Source organism: Asterias rubens, chromosome 10 (assembly GCF_902459465.1).
Source record: "Asterias rubens chromosome 10, eAstRub1.3, whole genome shotgun sequence".
Lineage (NCBI taxonomy): Eukaryota > Metazoa > Echinodermata > Asteroidea > Forcipulatida > Asteriidae > Asterias > Asterias rubens.
The window spans coordinates 16,533,752-16,553,518 of NC_047071.1; the positions used below are offsets into that span (position 1 = coordinate 16,533,752).

General features: G+C 38.9%; 1 protein-coding gene across 1 annotated transcript; it reads left to right on the forward strand.

Moving 5' to 3' along the window:
• Positions 1 to 10,005: 10,005 nt before the first annotated feature.
• LOC117295451 (40S ribosomal protein S6-like) lies at positions 10,006 to 19,747 on the forward strand. The gene is made up of 5 exons (XM_033778117.1): positions 10,006 to 10,102; positions 11,149 to 11,280; positions 12,036 to 12,246; positions 18,740 to 18,889; positions 19,294 to 19,747. The coding sequence occupies exons 1-5, from the start codon at positions 10,097 to 10,099 to the stop codon at positions 19,527 to 19,529; spliced, it is 735 nt and encodes a 244-aa protein (XP_033634008.1). The 5' UTR covers positions 10,006 to 10,096; the 3' UTR covers positions 19,530 to 19,747.
• Positions 19,748 to 19,767: the final 20 nt, after the last annotated feature.

The following is a 19,767-nucleotide window of genomic DNA, read 5'->3' on the forward strand; positions in this document are numbered from 1 at the left end:
AACAGCTCCCTATGAAGTAACGTAGTTTTCGAGAAAGAATTAATTTTCCACGAATTTGCATTCAAGACCTCAGAATTAGATTTTGAGGTCCCGAAATCAAGCATCTGAAAGCACACAACTTCGTGTGACAAGTGTGTTTTTTCTTCCATTATCTCAACTTTAAGGACCAATTGAGTTAAAATTTTCACAGGTTTGTTATTTTGTGTATATGTTGACATATACACTAAGTGAGAATACTGGTCTTCGACAATTACCAATAGTGTTTAGTGCCTTTAAGGTCATTTGTATTTACCTATTAAACCTGCATGGGGATCTGACGATGGTGGGGAAATTGTACAAAGCTGTTATTAAAAAAGTAACGTCTTCCAACTTGTTGTTTAACTCTCTTTGTTACAGTGCCCCGTTACCAGCGCCAGACGTCGCAAGAGGGCTGTCTCGGACACCAGCTCAGACGAAGCACTGGAACAGTTAGCGCTGGTAACCAGCGTGATCGACAACACCGTGCTCGACATAGACAGTGCTCAGTTCCTGATCGACCAGTGTAGTTATATAAACACAGATGAATTGACTGTGGCCGACCAAAGTAAGTACAGGTCAAGACTTATTCTCTGAGGAAACAAACAATCACAACAGTAAACATTAAATTGGCTTATTGGTATCGTTGGGTGTCGTGGATGAGTGGATAAGAACATCGAACTCAAGCTCTGGTGCTTCTGTTAAGCAGAGTGTAGGTTCGAATCCAGGTCGTGACACTTGTGTCCCTGAGCAAGACACTTAACTATAATTATTGTTATTATTATTATTATTATTATTATTATTATTATTAATATTATCAGCTTCATGGTTCAGTGTTTGTTGGACCATGTCACACCACATTGTTTGATTACCAATTGGGAAAAACTATTTAATAATAAACTTTATTTGAAAGTAACCAAACCACCTCAGCAAGTGATATTTTAAGGGAAGCTTTCCATCATCATCACCTTTAAACCACGTACGTTTATTGTATATTGTGTACAAAAAGAACCCAAACCCAAACTACATTAAAGCCATTGGACACTTTCGGTAAACAGTATAATCCAAGGCCCACACTTCGTGTGTCACAACTTTTATATAAAATAACAAACCTGTTAAAATTTAGGCTCAATCGGTCATCGGAGTTGGGAGAAAATAACGGGAAAACCCATCCTTGTTTCCGCACGTTTCGCCGTGTCATGATATGTGTTTAAAATAAATCCATAATTCTCGATATCGAGAATTGATATTGTTTTAATGTTTTCTCAAATAGTAAAGCATTTCATTGAATAGTATTTCATGAGAAGTCTTTCACCATTACCTTCTGTAAACCCTTAAATTTATTTGTAAATCTGTGAGCTTTTAATTTTTGTTTTGTTCCGAAAGTGTCCAATGGCTTTAAACAGTTTGGTAAAACTCTCTTGTTATAAACTCATTGACAACTTTGGATTTCCCCAATTATTTTCCAAATCTTCAACAAATTTTGTTCGTCTTTCAGGTACGCTTATTGATATATTTGTTACCCTCTTGGCTGTTTTTGAGTCGGCTGGCGAGTCGGTTCCTGAGGACAGTGCTGCTATTATTGTGAACAAGGCTATCGAGATTCGACGTGGACTGAACGCCACACACAACGCTGCTACACTAACCTCTATAGAGTAAGCAAAGTATCTTATAATAAAGCACACGATAAACATAGTGGTAATTGGCAAAGACTAGTGTTTTCACTTTGTGTAACCCTCCACAAAACTTACGCTTTGACTGTTTTTAAACATTTTTGTCCGCTGTGATCAAAACTAGTTATACTCATTTTTAAAACAATCAATATTTTTGACCTTACAAATAGGCCTAAGCGACTAGTAAAATTTACTCTGTTAGTCACGCTCCAAATAGTTAATGGTAAACCGTAAGCTGCCGTGTGGCCAGGGATTACACCCAAGTTTAAAATACAACATGGGAAGCTTCAGCTAAGGGATCGGCCACTTTCTAAAACTAAGTGTCAAGTATTAAGTCAGTTTCCTTTGTGGTTTATCGCTTAATTTTCTTCAATGTCACATTTTCTCCTTACAGAGATCTTATTAATAGTCTAAGCCAAGCCCAGGTGAGTGATCTTGCCCTCGGTGCAGCAGCCTTAGAGACGATCTCCTCTGCTCTGACGAGCTCTGTACAGAGAGCCATCCCCTCCGGTGCTTTCTCCTCCAGGTCTAGCGGTGGCAACACCATTGACTTCGGAACTGCACTTGGCGATATGTAAGTACAACTTATCTAAGTTGTATAATAATAATAACAATATTCTTTTTTTTTTGGGGGGGGGGAGGTTTTGGGTTTCCCCCCATCTACACCGATGTGTGTCAGCACTGTATACTCAGTACTTTCCCGAGTTCGGTGAAAAAAATCCATGGGCATTTTACTCAAGTGGGATTCGAACCCACGACCTTTGCAATTCCAGGGCAGTGTCTTACCAATTATATTGATCATACAAAATTTATTGTACCTCTTTGTTTCCTAGATACAACGCTGCCTGGGCATGCAGCAGCAGTGCCATTTAGATTCTTTGTGAACAGATCCATTCAGATAGCAGTTGGGCCCATGAATGGTTCCCAATATCAATTGCTTTTTAAAACATTAATTTTACCAAAATTGTGCACCCTCTCCGGGGAATCAGCTTTATTGACATTAATTATACCTCTTCATTTCTGGTTATAGATACAACGCTGCCTGGGCGTGCAGCAGCGGTACCTGCTCCGGTGTGACGGTGAACTTTGAGCACTGGGAAACCGGTGAGGATGACTTCTCCGTCTCTGCTGAGGACAGGGCAAATGTAGCTGCCGATATCACTGATATCAAACTACTGGATCCTTCATCGGGTAAAAATAACATACACGATATGATTGCACATGTTTATTTTAATTATATATAATTTGTACGCCTTTATATACTTTCAACACTTTTTATGTTTTTCTTAAATGTTTATTTTATTGAATGTTTTCAGTGCTTTCTTATTTCTTTTTTATTATTTCTTACTTGATGATACCTGTTACTGTTTGTGGTGGTTAATCACTGTTTGGTTATCAAAAATACTACAAACAAATGTTTTTAATGTGCCTGATTCAAAAACAGTGGTGGAGAGGAGAGCTTGTTGACAGAAAAGTTTATCTTTTAGGCAAACCTTGGTCTTCTGCAGCTGGTTTTATTTCCTTCCTCTGTTTTTTAGCTTTTCTTGTTGATTTTTTGGCCCTTAATTTAATAGCCTGAAAAGACTGAATAATAATTATTATTATTGTTATTATTATTTAAGGACCAAGTATCATGCCTGTGTATCTTTTTTTGCCAATGTGCATTTTTGTATTTTTGATCTGCTTCAGAAATGAAATCAAAATAAACAAGTAAAATATAAATATAAAATTAATATGTTGACATTTCTTATTTCATTTTTACTCTAGGTGATGAGTTGAGCATCACAAACCTATCAGAGCTTATATCCATCACTCTCAGCGTGACACAGCCGCAGACCAGCAAGTCGTACGAGTGTCGATACTGGGACACCGTCACATCAACATGGGCGACAGATGGTATGGAGACGGTGATCGACAGCTCGGACGCTACGCAGGTCGAGTGTCTGACCGATCATTTGACTGCTTTCACATTGATTGCCGTCGAAGGAACCACTGCTATGCCGACTGAGATGGACACTGTCTATGCAGAGGATGCAACAACCTTTGCAGGTTGGTACATTTGTTACTTCTTAGTTAGAACGGGAGACTTTTGAGATGCTGGCTGCAGCAGACATAATTAGTCCTGTTTTTGCGGCTCTGAGCGTGCCAGCTAGGCTCAGTATTTTTTAACGCGAAGGTCTAAGCACGCACAATCACAGGCAAGAATTGTGGAAAAGGCCTGTCCAAAAGTCTCCCACTGACCCGGATTTGTGAATCGTGAAGCCTGACGCATTTATGAGGCAATGTGACAGGGAATCTATCTCAAAATGACAGAGAAATGGTGTCAAAATTAAACAGATCACTTTCGAACCACTTTCCGGATCGGCCTGACCTATGGGTCAGCCACACTGGGATCTGGAACAGAGCATCATTTGGGCTAAATATAACTTGGCATAGAAGTGGTCACAATGAGGAATGTCCACCACACCTTCATATAATTATGGCCAGTTACCCGATTTTGTTGATAACTTATTTAACAAAATGGGTTCCGCACTCGACCCTCAAAAATCAATCAGATGGTTTGGAGGATTTTGAAGGAAAGAGGGTTTGCAAACTAACTGTTGGGTGTCTGTAACCCGTTTTTCTTCGGTGGGATTAGACAGTAAAGATCCTGCATACACATAACCGGTTGATTCAGGAGCATTCTGGCAGTAGGGATCCTACATAAACTTGTGAAAGAAAACAAATGTTTTTAAATCAACAGTGACCTTCTTCTGAATTTTAGCATTGCATTTAAACCCTTCTGTTTGTTTTCTGTGTTTCAGATGCAACAACACCAGGAGTTGCAGGTAAATGTTCTCTTTTTACTAAAATTTTTAATTAATTGCTTACTTTCTGTTACTGTGTTTTTTTAAATAAATTTTAAAGACACTGGACACTAATGGTAATTGTCAAAGACTAGTCTTCACAGTTGGTGTCTCTCAACATATGCATAATATCACAAACCTGTGAAAATTTGAGCTCAATCGGTTGTCAAAGTTGCGAGATATTAATGAAAGAAAAAAAGACCCTTGTCGCACCATGGTCACACGAAGTTGTGTGCTTTTAGATGCTTGATTTCGAGACCTCAAATTCTTAATCTGAGGTCTCGAAATCAAATTCGTGGAAATTTACTTCTATCTCGAAAACTACGTCACTTTAGAGGGAGCTGTTTCGCACAATGTTTTATACTATCAACCTCTCCCCATTACTTGTAATCAAGAAAGGTTTTATGATAAAAATTATTTTGAGTAATTACCAATAGTGTCCACTGCCTTTAAATAAGTTTTAGAGTGTTTTATTAGTATTATTGTTTTCTGTGGTATTGTGGTATATCTTGTGCAATTTTACATTTCAGTCTTTTATATATTGCTGTACAATTGGATTTAAAATTTCATGTATTTTTTATACTATTTTTTATACGAATAAAGAATTCAATTCAATCAAATTCAATACTAATTTTTATTTGAGCATTATATCATTGTATTTAAACCATTCTTTTTCTTTTCTGTGTTTCAGATGCAACGACACCAGAAGTAACCGATCCAGCAGTTACAGATCCGATCGGTAAACATTTTTACAGTTATTTTACCAATCAGGGGATACAGTTGTTACTCTGTATGTCCACAAATTTCCACACAAGTCGTCTCAATTGGAATGAAAAATTCAATTTCAGTTTAAACTCACATTTATTTTCATACTACATGAAAACAGGACTTAGCCAAAACTAAATTTTTCAAGTAACCATTAAAACTAGTTCTTTAACAAGGCAGAGAACATATTAATTAAGTATGGAAGCATCTTCTAGAAGCCGAGGCTTATGGTAAGATGCCTGATGAACAGACAAACACAACACAAACAGGAACAAGAACGTATGGACAGACAGGTAGAACAAAGACAGAAATGATGAAGATGACGCGAACAAAGTTAAATATCTTAATTTATGATAATCTTTTCTCACAATATTTTCAATCGGCTGTCTTTACAAAGTTACCAATGACAGAGGGTTCAAATGAATGTGAATTTATTGACTTAATAATCTTTATTCAAAGCTATCAATTTTACAAATTTACCAGAGACAGATGGTTTGAATGAATGTGAAAACATTTATTTTGTAAATCTTTACTCAAAATTATTAATTTTCTGGCTTTACAGCGTTACCAACGACAGAAGGTTCAAATGAATGTAAATATCAATAATTTATTTTAAACTTTGCTCAAAATTATCAATTCAATGTTACAGAATTACCAAAGACAGAAGGTTTGAATGAATGTGAAAACATTTATTTACTCAAAATTATCAATTCACTGTTACAAAATTACTATGACAGGAGGTTCGAATGACAGAAGGTTCGAATGACAGAAGGTTCTGTCGAAAGCACACAAATATTTTCAATTCACTTTCTTGAATTTACAGAGTTACCCGAGACAGGAGATTCCTCCCTCGTCATTATCATCGTGGTTGTGGTCGCAGTCGTCGTCCTTCTCCTGGTCATCATCGGCGTCGTTTACGTCTTGAAGACCAAGAAGGGAATCAAGAAGAACGCCGTCGACCCGAACGGTAACGTCCCGATGAACGACATAGAAGAGGCTAGACCCGTTGCGGAGGAGATGGAAATGCCCGACGATCTATGGGCCACCCAGAGACCGTCGACCCCACGGCGTTCTCCGGAGCCCCTTGTCCAGAAACCCACCACAACCGTGCAGGTCGTAGCGGTGCCCATGGCCCTAGAGACAGCCAACTTAGAGAGCCTGTCGCCCCCTTCCTCCCCGCATTTGGTGGCCGACATGAATGATGTAGCCCCACCCCCTGTATACCTCCCTCCATCACAAAATACTGATACAGAGGTTCCTTTGACCCAGGTAGTATCTTAAGATCACATTATCAAAAGACAGCACGGCGGATGCATTTTTCTTTTAAAGGAACATAACAGAATTGGTTTGAAATAAAACCATCTAAGAGCACAGATTTACATAAACTTACACCGTCTAATGATGATGATTGTAAAAAACATCCCTTGAAATATTTCTGTCTGAAATGTCATATTATTATTAGTTTTGATGCGAGATAAATCAAACCCTGTTTGGAGTTTATCGCTCAGTAAACGTTTGATTCATTTCTTTTAAATAAGTGTCATGCAGAATGTGTAATCAGTTTTTCACTTTTTTTTCTCGTGACCCAGATGGATGATCGATCTCAACATTCTACAGTTTTTTTAGTTTATGTAATAGTGCTAACTGTTTTGTTAGCAAAAACCAATTCTGTAATGTTCCTTTTAAAGGAAACAAAAATACATTTAAAACACCAATAAAAGTAGTTACAGGTCTAGCCTAGTAATTTTCAGATGCGCGATCATGTTTTGGGTTGAAGTGTCGCTTATAGTTAGAAACAGTGAAGAAGCATTTGCAATTCCTGAAGGTCTTTCTTAAAGGTATTATACATGATTGGTATAGGCGATGAAAAAGTCACAGGCAGTGGTTATGTTGTGTGTTCAGCGAAAAATAAAACCTGTGAAAATTTTGAAATAGTCTGTTGCTTTGGTTCTAAGGAGATAATAGTGAAACGTCAAGCACAATTTTTTGTATAGGTTTATACAGTTTTCTTGAATATCATATGACTTTGTTTCAGAGGGAAACATTTCACGGACAACGACGAAAAACACCTGTGAAAATGTTGAAATAGTCTGTTTCTTTGGTTCTAAGGAAAACTTGAAAAAACGTCAAGCACAATTTTTGTACAGGTTTTTAGATATAGTTTTATCGAAAATATCATAATTTATTACTTTGTTTCAGATGGAAATATTACACAGGAAAAAAAAGTATGAAATTCATAATCAGTAAGCTTTTAGACTAAAATTTAACAATGATAGTTTTATCCTTACCAGTCCTGTGCAATACCTTTAAGTTGTATGTATACTACTACTTTCTCTTGAACTACCGGTAAAGTAATTTTAATGTCCTTTTAAAAATAAATTGATCGCCTTTGATATGTGTGACATCTCATCTGTTTTGACTGCACTTCTTAGGTTTGTTAAGGGCACTGTACACCTTTGGTAATTGTCAAAGACCAGTATTCTCATTTGGTGTATCTCAACATTATGCATAAAAATAAGAAATTATTCGTCAAAGTTGCAAGACTATAATAAAAGACATAACGTTCTTTTATACTAAAACATGTTTGTTAGTTACCAAAAGTGTCAAGTGCCCTTAAAATAGGTCCTACTACCTACAATAATATTTCATTTGTATAAATATTTTGTGGGACAATAGTCTTTGAAATGTTTTGTGTGATTTGTCAAATAATAACACTAACCGTTATGCCTATGTTTAGCAATAAATACTTCTGTAGTCTCTTACTTTAAAATTCACATTAGTTAAACAAAACAAAAAGGGAGAAATTATACACTGACAGAGAATTTCGTCATGATAACTTTCCAATCAGCTTGTCACATTCCATATACTTGGTGTATATATATTTTTTTCTACGGACAATCACTTAAAGGATTTACTTTTTGTTACTAAAATAATCTTATTTTCAAAGGAAAAAATAATATAGAGTGAACATTTCTTAAGTACTTTTAAGTGTGAAGAGTGTAAAATGTTTGTTATCATTTGGTTTTTAATAAAACAGTTTGATAATTAGCAAATCCATAGTCTACAGTTTCGAACAAAGTGTGTAGGCCTACAGTGGGGTGGGTTCTGGATTTTTCAAACCCGGAGCACAATGGCGCACCCAGGATTTTGTAATGGTGGGGAGGGGGCTTCAAAAAAAGGCGGGGTCCGCAGGGGTGAAGCTCTCTGAGCCTTAATCGATTTTAGGGTGAAAAATCAAGCCTCAACGTGCCCGAAGCAGAGAGGTGGATACACTTTTTATGAATCGGATAATATCAATCTTCCAAATTTACTGGGAAAAATAATATTTAACATCGATAGAAGGGTCCAGGGGCGAGAAGAGGTGAAAAACAAGCCTCTGTGTGTTCTTTTAAGCATTTTGATCCTTATCATTCTATTAATTTTACTCAAAGAAAATCTCGCGTTTTCTGGTCTGGTCGTTGCATGCACTCATCTGTTTAAAAACGTAGTGGGTAAATCTGGCTCACAGAGCACCAACGCCTTGGGGCTTCGTTTGCTCCGCGCTCGCATGCTCCGGCTTTGACAGATTTTTGCCCCTACCCCGAAAATGTTTTGTCTTTTATTTTATTTGTTTATAAATAAACCAAACTTTTTACCAGTTTTCCAATGATGCTTTGCTGACTATACAATTCAGATACCAGAAAGTTTACAACATGTGCATGCCCTCATCCCAGGTAGGCTAAGCGCCAAGCTATAGTTATGGCGGTAACAACTTAAAATTTAAATTCCTTTTGTGAGTCATGCATGCAACTAATAGATTGTGTACTTAATAGAATTTGTTTAAACCTGTGGTTCTCACTGGGTTTTAACTTTTGAGGAGATTTGATAGAATTTGGGCTAAAGTTGGTTGGCTCCCATTTAGCGATAGTCGAGTGCCTAATTTTATTATAGGGAAACACATTCGGTGATCATGGCGGTAAACTCACAACTTATTTAAATCCGTTGTATGAGTCATGCATGCAACTAAGACTGTATAATGTGAAATTAATTGAATTTATCACAACCTGTGGTTCTCACTGTCTAACTTTTGAGGAGATTAATTTGATCTTTTGGGGGGCTAATTGGGTGGCTCCTATTTAGCTTGAGGAGGAGTGCCCGGTAGGGAAAACACATTCGGGGTTGTTTTTTTCTGGGGTAATTAGCAAAGACTCAAAACGGCTGACCTTCCAACAATAATGAAAAGCAATCTGAAGTTCAGTGTTGCAAACTATAGACTCGATTGGTTTTCAAGAGGCTGAGGGACTCTGAAGTCACGCCTAAGTTTTTGAAATTTTGTATTACTAGTTTCTCTTTTTTTTTTTTTTTTGCGCTGTTTGCTACTACTGGGAGAGTGGGGCAACCTCCACCGCTGGCGATTTTTTTTCTTCTGCACTTTAGAATTGCCATCCCAGAATTCGTTTCCTGATGTAACGTTAATTCCCTTTTTTGGATCGATTTAGAAAAAACATGGCCATTGAAAATCCCTGTACCGCATACGCCGAATTATACAGAGTGCGGGGTGATTATGCCCTTTTCGAAACCACGGCTTCGGCTTTGGATTCAGCTCAGGCTAGATTGGCCCCGCGCTCAGGGCTTCAGACGAGAGAACGGAGCCTAAAGCCAAATCCAAAGCCCAAACTGTGGTTTCGAAAGGGCCATAGTGCGTTAAAAAAAATGCCATGAAGAGTGCGCCCTCTAGTGTTTGACTGGCAAGTTCTCGCAAAATCTCGTTATACATGTCCTTTTACGTGGTGTCGCTGGCAAAAGCAATCGGCAGCCATGAAGGTGATGATTTCATAACTCAAATTTCTCCTTTTTCATGTAATATTTCAAAAAAATGTTCGCCTTACATTGTATGTAGAATACACAAGTTAATGTTCATGTAAATTTTAAGCGAAATGAGTTAGTTGGTTGGTACGGATGTATTAGATATTATCGTCATGTTGTTTCATGTTTTGCTATCAAATTGTGTGGGTCCATTTTACTGTGTGTTGGAATCGCATGGCGTTTTCTTACACTGGTCTGACGGACGGTTCTGGATTTGCTGAAATCTGTGTCTTTTCATTTCGTTTTCTTATAGCAAAACTGGAAAACTGTCAATGAGAATTTAAAATATCGCTGTCATAACGCTTTCTTCGTACCTATATATATTCCCCAAACCAATTACTAAGTCAAGTGGGAAGTCCACTATCAACCGAAAAGGCAAAGCAACATAAGGTTTATCACGAATAGCAAAATATCAATTGAAATTGATTATAAAAAATAAGCTCAAAATTCCTTACATAGTAAATTCCTTCCTCCCTGTTCCAATCCGTTCCGTCCCACCATGGAGGAATAAGAACAGTCTATCCGCCCATGTTCCAACCAAGAAACATTAACAAGTTCCAGCTTCATTTGTTTTTAATTTTACTTTAGGCCTTACTCAAATGAGATTTTGCTTTTTTGATCAACAATTCCAGTGAAAAAATAGTGGCAGTTCGATTTCGAATTCGAGAATTTAGATAGGCCTACAGAAATCTTTCCTGGGAAAACCTTCCGCATCCTGCCAACATGTTTTCTCTCATTAATTATATTAAAAAAAAGGAATATCGCATTTCATTGAGGAATGAGTGTGGCAGGATACGGAAACTTTTCTGTTTAGTCAAAATTGTTGTTCCATCAGCGAACCCTGTGTTTATAATTCACACAATAAAAGAAAAAAACACCCAATTAATAGTTGTGTGTGTCAAGGCTCACTGTCTTTGTGACCTACTTTAAAAAACATGTTTTCGATCATGTTCGTATCATTACATTTACATAAAGTTTAACGAGAAGTACGCTTCATGTTTCAGATCAACGTCAGCTACCCAGCCACTGGCTGTCAGAAGCTCATTGAAGTCGATGATGAACTCAAGATGAGGGCCTTCTACGAGAAGCGCATGGCACAAGAGATGTCTGCCGAGAGTCTTGGAGATGAATGGAAGGTAAAGAAAATAAATTTTCTAAAACTAAAGGGGTCATTCCCTACCAGTCAACAGGCAGGCCTGGGCCCAATCAGGGTTCTCCACGGGGTTAAATTTTGTCTGGGTGCTAATTTATTCCTCCGTGGCTATACCAATCTTGCACTATCGTCAAAATTGCGGGCGCATTTGATATTTTGAGAGTTTTGTCCGGGCGCCGCGCCCAGACAAAACAACATGTGGAGAACCCTGCCAATTTCATAAAGTGGATAAGCTTTAGCATTTTCTTGTTGCTTTTAAAATTGCTGGTCGGAAGTCGTTCTCTGCCTATCATTGAAAACGTTTTGTTAAACAGATTTATTAACAATCTTAATAAACCACAACATTTATTTAACTAATTTGCTTCCATCATAAATGTTTCAATTTGGGTGCCATTTGTTTTAGATTCTTCTCCAGAAAGACATTTACAGATGTCAAGGTGTGTTCTGTATTTAAATATTCTTATGATTTTCTCGCAAATATTCAAGATGAAAAAAATCGTGGATTTCCAGAGTACTTCTCTAGTGGCGCTAGCCTCATCTACTTCCATCAGCCCAGAGATGCTATTTGGTGGTTTAAACAGGGGGCAGGTTCTGATGATCTGCTGTTTGGTCTGCTGCACCACTTTCTCATGATCTTAAATTGTGAATCCGTTGACATTTTAATTAAACGTAACGTGCCTTCAAATTTGGATATAAGACATTTTGATAAAATGTTTAAAATTCTTGTTGCCTCTGCAGGGTTACATTGTACGTATCAGCGGTGGCAACGACAAGCAGGGATTCCCCATGAAGCAGGGAGTGCTTACCAACGGGCGTGTACGCCTTTTGCTCACCAAGGGGCACTCGTGCTACCGCCCCCGCAGAAAGGGAGAGAGGAAGCGCAAGTCCATCCGTGGCTGCATTGTGGACAACAATCTGTCTGTCCTCAATCTGGTCATCGTCAAGAAGGGTGAGTTCATGATGCAGAAGATTGGGAGGGAGTGGGGGGGGGGAAATTTGAGGAAATTGTAAATTTCTACTGGAGCATTTCAAGGGCACCAAGGCAATGACCAGGGGGCATAAAGCGTCCGTGAAGTAATCGGGGCCTTAATTTTGTTGCCAAAGGGGCAAGGTCACTTTTCAAATTGGGAAATGTGTCAGGAGCATAGATTTGTAAAATAGAACTAGATGGAGCATTTGTTATTATTTACACGTTACCCTGCTGGCCCACCAGTGGCATGAACTCCTGAGGGTAAATTACATACAGATGCCCACTTACAACATGTTGGCTGTGTTGAACATGTAAGTTGTATGTGATGAGTGTTTATCAATGGGTCAGCAACATTTTCTCAATGGCCAAAAGTGCTTCTTGGTTTCGTATGGCCGCTAGTTCTGTTGCAGAACTCGTAAGGGTAAATTTCCAGCTTAAACGTGAAGTTTTTTTTTTTGGTATATATTGGTATATTTTATTCACATTATCACATTGTGACCCGAAGGCCAAATTGCATGATAATTTACAATATAAAAACAACACAAATCATTGAAAAAAGGAACAAATTAAAAAGCTGCTCACAAGGAATATAAAGGCCCTATTTAGATAACTGGCAAAAAGTAAGCACGGACAGTTTTATTAATAATCAAAAAGCGAGTAATAATCTAGCACAGATTAGAGGTGGTGGCACTAATTAAAAAAAAAAAAAAAAAAAAAAAAAAAAAAAAGTTATTAAAAGCTGTTCACAGAGCAAAATATTCTACTTGTTCAGCAAGCTGATGAAATAGGGTATTGGGCTGTTTTTGAATCGTGATGTCCTGGTGCGTAAGTGTGAATAATGATGTGCATTACGCAGGTTGCGGGCGTGAGACTCCCGTCTGGTAGGAGGGAGAAGATCATATGTACGTTCTGACTTGGCAAGTCCTTCGGCCAAGCTGAGACAATGTTTCACCCTCCTATCAGCAAGAGACTCAAGCCCGCAAAGCTGCATAGCATCCGCATACGAAGTATAGCGCTGTGCCAAAATTGTTCTGCATGCACGTTTTTGCAGGTGCTCCAGAGTCTTCTCCTGGGCAGCAGTAATTGAGGAAGACCAAGTAACATCCGCATATTCAACAGCAGGCCTCACATAACTTTTATAAATTGTTATGAGTTCAACATCATTAAATCCAAACCTCTTAAGCAGTCGGAGCATATACAGTTTTTGATTGGCTTTCTTAGAAATTTCATTGATATTTTTATCCCATCGTAGGTCATTCTGTAGCCAGACTCCTAGGACCTTTGCCTCAGATACAAAGTTCAGAGGGACTCCCGCAATGCTCAACTCGGCATGTGGTGGGGGTTTAGTTTTGAAACATGTTTGGATGGCTTGACACTTGGAGGGATTCAGGCTGAGTTTGTTGGTGTTGGTCCATTCAGTAAATTCATCAAGAACTACTTGCAGCCCACTAGGCTGGAAGCAGGAACGATTTTCAGCAAATGTCAAGTCATCCACATATTTCCAGCACTTAATCTTTTCACCCAAATCATGAGCAGCGTCATTAATAACAACCTGGAAACCAATGGGGCTGAGTTTAGTTCCTTGCGGGAGAGCTCCACTGAGAACCTTGTACTCTGAGAGTGCTTGGTTGTATCGTACACATTGGGCGCGGTTGCTGACAAAGTCACACAACCAAGGGACGATGGATCTACGGACTCCCAAGCGGATAAATTTTTCAATGAGGATGGTATGATCAATCATATCGAACGCCTTGGAAAAATCCGTCAGAACCACCGTCCCAATGTTGTCAACCTTGTCGGCACTTTGATGGAGTGAATGAAGGAGACTAACTAAATAATGGGAGGTCGAAATGCCTTTGACATTGCCAAATTGCTGTGGGTCAATTTTGTCTTGAATATCATCCAAAACCCAGTTTGTTACAAAACCCTCCCCAATCTTTGCAAAGCAGTCAGTCAAAGAAACTGGCCTGAGTTTATCAGCTGTAGGGGGGTTCGTTTTTGGTATTGGCACTACTATGGCCTTTTTCCATTGCTTAGGCACCACACCCTCTTTGTACGAGCAATTCAACACATCAGTTAAAGGTGAACTCAACTCATAGGCAAATTCTTTAACAAGCTTGGGAGAAATTCCATCGGGACCAGTTGCTTTGTTGGATTTGACTTTTTTGAGCTCAGTGTACACTTCCCAAGGATAGAGTGATGGTGGAGGTTCCATGGCTGGTAAGTAGGCCTCCAGAACATTAAGATCCAGTGGGGGGATATGAGAAGAAACCTTCACAAACTGATCATTAATTGTATTGGCAATGGTCACATGATCATCATCACTCACTCCCTGGACAGGTATTCTGAGGACAGCTTTAGTGTTTCCAGACATTGTTTTTATCTGCTGGTGCCACTTCCTTGGATTGGTTTCTTGTAGAATTCGGACTCTGTTAGCGTAGAAGTGAACTTTAGCCTTCTTGATCTCTCTACGTACCTCATTGCGTAGTTTATTGTACACCTCGACTCTCCCCGATCCGAACGCAACCTGTCTCTTTTTTACAAGTGATTGAACTTTCTGAGACATCCATGGTTTACTACTGCTTTGGGTTATTATTGTCTGCATGGGAAAGAATCTATCAACTGCACCATGGAGAGACTCGTATAGTGCGTCTGCCTTACGCTGGGTATTTTCAGCTTTGAGAACATTAGACCAGTCTTGTTCTTGGATCCACCTACCAAACTCTCTCAATTCTGTATCTTTCATGGGACGAAATGTCCTTTTGCTGCCCTGATTTTTATAACATGCACTTTGGGTCTCCACAGGATACACACATGATCACTCTTTCCCAATGCTGACAAGGGAACTGGGTCTCTATAGTGAACATTGAAATTGGTCATGATAAGATCTAATGTAGCAAGTGCACGAGTGGGAAATTTAACCAACTGTTTTAGATTACAATGCTTGAGAATGTTGTTTACGGGCATTCTGTTGAAGTCCCCCATAATAGCAAAGCCTATGTCCGGATATTTAGTGTGGAGAAGGTCCATGGATTCCAATAGATGTTGTGTGAGAAGATCTTGGAGGGATGAATCTGGTGGAATATAGACGCCACATACAGCGATGATCGATGTATCTCTGGGTAGCCTCTTAGGTTGTAATAGAGACCATACACACTCCAGCTCGTTGGGGACTGAGATTTCTGGAATCCCACTTGCAGTGATTAGTGACTTGACATAAACTGCAACTCCTCCACCTTTTGCATGACTACGAGACTTTGAAAAAATCTCATAGCCGTCAATGGAGAGCATATAGTCAGGCATATCAGGTCGAAACCAAGATTCAGTTATCACTCCCACATCTACAGATTCTTGATGTAAAAGCAGTTCAAAGTCATCAAATTTGTTCACAAGAGATTGAGCGTTGCAAAGCACGAATGTAGGAAAATCTCTCTTTGGATGTTCTTGAACTGATGTTAAAGTGTTGGTTTTAATCTCAGTAAGATTTGACAAAGTTACTCCTCTTCTAATGATCGTGGGGTTCTGTAAGTGAGGTCTATAAGCCTCCACAACTTGTATCTTCCTGTACAGGTTCTTACCTCCACGACATCCCCTCTTATTTCTTTTTCGGCACGCCAATAAATCAATGAGTGTACTTTGTAGATGGGTGTCCGGTTGGAACAAGCAGTTGTTACTGTTCAAGCTCTTAAGAAAGCTATTGGAGTACGTATATCTGTTAATTGTAGGCATGTCTCTTGAAAGAGAGACATAAAAAAACTTCACAGTATCAAATCTCACAGTTAATTAGTTTAGTAACGCTCACAGTAGTGTGAATATGGCATTCAGAGAGCTGACGAATGACATAGCACCGGCTATAGCATGCAGTCAGTGCCAGCGTCCTCAAAACAGTCCAGCACCAGATGAACAAGCAAGGTGGAGGTGTCGGCACCAGACTAAAAACTCCTATCAAATACTGGTTAGAGGCAGTCTAGTGTCACTCCTCTAAATGTGAAAACAATGTTCTGCAAAGACCACCGCAAAACTGTGGTAAAAACTCACTTTTAATACAAAGTCAACGAAAAATACTGGTGTGCAGGTGATCACGAGTACTCACATACTATAAAGTTCACATATTTGAGACAAACACCAACTCACAAGCAGCAAAACTGAGACAATCTATCGAAAAACAGCAGAGCAGTAAAAACATCATGATGCAGCCTCACGAAGGGCGCCCTCACTGAGTGGAGTAAGACTTGACACTTGAGACATGCAACTTGGAGCAACACCAGAGCCCATATCAGGGCTCGAATTTCACGCTGGACCGCAGGCCCGAGGCCAGTGATTTTAGCTTCGGTCCAGTAAACTTTATGCCGAACAAGTCCGGTGGTCTTGTTTTTTTTTTATGCATACTAATATAGTTACTATTACAAATAATTATATGAAATATATTATCTTTCATTAAAAAATGTATTTCAATCTCATTTAGAATAAAAGTTTTTGTTTTACTTGTCGTCAAATCAGTGTTTTGAGCACGCTTGCGGAACGTCAATCCGTCCTTTTTTCATGTGCATCAGGCTGCATACAAGTTTTCCATTCAGTTTACTCATGCCCACTTCTTGTACATCTAGTCTCAAACCATTTATGTTAATGCACCCGGGGAGTGAGCGAGCGGGGACGAGGGAGTGATGTGTTGGTACCCGGCGCGGCGGCACACCTTAGTACAGCGATGTTTGTTTACCACTGACCATGTGTAAAGTCTGTTACCTTACAAAGAAGTGTTGAATTTGCATTAAGAAGGTCTGGTTGCAATACCACACATCCCTGTGTTGCATGGATTAAAAGTAAGGTCTTGTTGCCAAACGTCTTGCTTAGTATGGCTACCAACAGTGATGAGCTTCTGACTACTGCTGTCAAATTTTTGGTCAATCTTTGTTTATGACGATCTTTTTATGAATGCTGCACGTTGCAGTGTTTTGTTGGTGATTTGCCTGTCAAATCGGAATTTTTTTTTTGAGGCGGCGAAAATGACGTGAAGTAGGTATATGGAACTTTATTGATTGGGTTTCACAGCAAAAAAAAAGCCTCCTAAGGGATGAAAAAGGCCTGCTGTTCTATCGTAAAAACTTTTTTTTTCCCCAATAAAATTTTGGTCTTGTAAAAAATCTTCCGGTCCAGTAAAAATTCTGAGCAACAAGCCCTGCGGTCTTGTGGATTTTTTCCCAAAATTCGAGCCCTGCATATAGAGTTTGGTTTAGTAAGCAAGAAATATTGCTTTAAAATTTTCTGCTTTATAGCAGAAATAAGCAGGATACCAGTCACAAATTGGTTTCTTCATCATCGGTTAGCATCATGCATTTCTGCACCGGCTGCCTGACTTGATCTGAGACGCTTCCAAATAGACCGGTCTTGAGCTGCCACTTCTGCCTCCTCCACAGACCACCCAGTGCCCAGTCTGGAGAGGTCCCTCTGAATTACATTTTTCCATGATGTCCTAGGGCGCCCTCGTCTGCGTTTCCCATGGGTTGGTGACCAGTTGTAGAGTTGTTTAGTGGTTTAGTGATGCGATTTGTTCTCATTCGTTGGAGGTGACCAAACCACTGCAATCTGTGTTTTCTTATGATGCTTGCAAATTGGTTTGCTGGTCACCTTATTCTGGTCGGCATTGTTTTGTTGTGCCTGGCTATTTTTTTTGTGCTGATGCAACCCTTTAAAATTGGGCCTAGCTTTGTTATACCTTATTTTAACATTTGTTTTGTCTTGTTTCTGTTGTTTCTCTCTTTCTTCAATCATTTATTGCGGCACTGCTGGGGTTGTCATCTTCTTTTTAAATTTGTTATCTTGTTTGAAAGTGTATTGTTGTATACTTGTATTTTAATGCATTGATGTTTTGTGAAATATGTTTAGCTAAGTTATTTAAAAGTTAGGTGTGACTATTGTCAAATAAAAATAAATGAATAATAATAATAACAAATCATTCATTCGGTGTGTTCATTCCTAACATTATGTATGAAAAAGATCTCTGGCCTCAAAGTCTCTAATATTTGAGGTGCAACTAGTCGAGTAGAAATTTCACTAGTGGGTAGTAAATTTCACTAGTCCCCCAGGCTGACCTAACTGTAGACCCTAATCACTGATTGTTCGGTTTCTTCCTTTTGTAATGTATCCATTTCTTTTCCCTCTGAAACTTAAGAATCTGTATGTTTTTATCATGTAGCTTTCTGTACAAGCCAGAGAAATGTTGTTTCTAAAGTCGATGTTTCACATTTTAATAATAAATGATAATCATACCAAAACTTATAGCGCCATAATCATGTAAACATGCTCTAGAGCGCTGAACATGGAAAAATAGACAAACTAAAAAATTAAAAGTAAATACAAAAATTAAAAATAAGAAATTATCACAATTATAGTCAGCAATTATAACAATTATACTCAGCTGTTCTTGCAGTATTTGTCTGTTAACTTAATTTCATATTGACTTTTCCTTCCGCAGGTGATGTGGATATTCCAGGTCTGACAGACAAGACTATCCCTCGCCGTCTTGGACCCAAGAGAGCAGGCAAGATCCGCAAACTCTTCAACCTCTCAAAGGATGATGATGTGCGCCAGTACGTTGTAAGACGTCCCCTCCCAGAGAAAGAAGGTAAGAGATGGGTGCACCCCGAATTGAATTAAAGGGCAATTTTGCATGAAACCTTGTTCATACTTTCAGCAAATGCTGAAATGCTGTCTGAATTCCAACATCTTTGTTTTCAGTTCAGACTTTTTAAAATTCTCTGACTTTGCCAAATTGACTTTTGAAGCGGCGGGCAAGAAAACAAATTCCTTGTCACAATAAATGAAGGGTATGGTGGTAAAATCCCAAAGATAAACTTTTTCTAAGTTTGTAAAAAATGGTTTGACAAGTTATTTTCATTATACATAATATAATGCGTCAGTTTTTTGTTACATATAATAATAGAAAGTCTTCTTGACAGCCATATGTGATTTTGGTTGAACTGGAGTGAAACTAAACAAGTTCAAAACTCATTCTCTAACCCATGGCAGGCAAGAAGCAGCGTTACAAGGCACCCAAGATCCAGCGTCTTATCACCCCACAGCGTCTCCAGCGCAAGCGTCATAACCTCTCCCTCAAGCGTAGACGTGCTGCCAAGAACAAGGAGCAAGCCGCCGAGTACGCCAAGCTCCTCGCTCAGCGCCAAAAGGAGAAGAGAGATGCCCACCTCAAGAGAAAGCGATCTGCGTCCATGAGGGAATCACACAGGGAGTCAACTTCAAAGTAGATACTACAAAAAAAAAATGGCCGGGTTGGTCAAAGCAGGATTGAATGCTCATGAGTTGTCGAGTTCAAAATGCTTTTGGTGACGAATCTTTCACCAAGTTTAAGGAAAAACTCATGATAAAATGTTGAGTATTTTAAGATTGAGAGAAAGTTCACACACATGTAATGAAGCTTCATCTGACGCTTTATGAGATTTATCACTGGACTACCGAGGAATAAAAACACATTGTGAAATAAAA

Bases quoted from the DNA above. Each gene is read 5' to 3' on its own strand.
- LOC117295451 (XM_033778117.1), top strand. The intron at 12,247-18,739 runs GTGAGTTCATGA...TTCCTTCCGCAG, and splicing joins TCTGGTCATCGTCAAGAAGG to GTGATGTGGATATTCCAGGT. The intron at 18,890-19,293 runs GTAAGAGATGGG...AACCCATGGCAG, and splicing joins TCCCCTCCCAGAGAAAGAAG to GCAAGAAGCAGCGTTACAAG.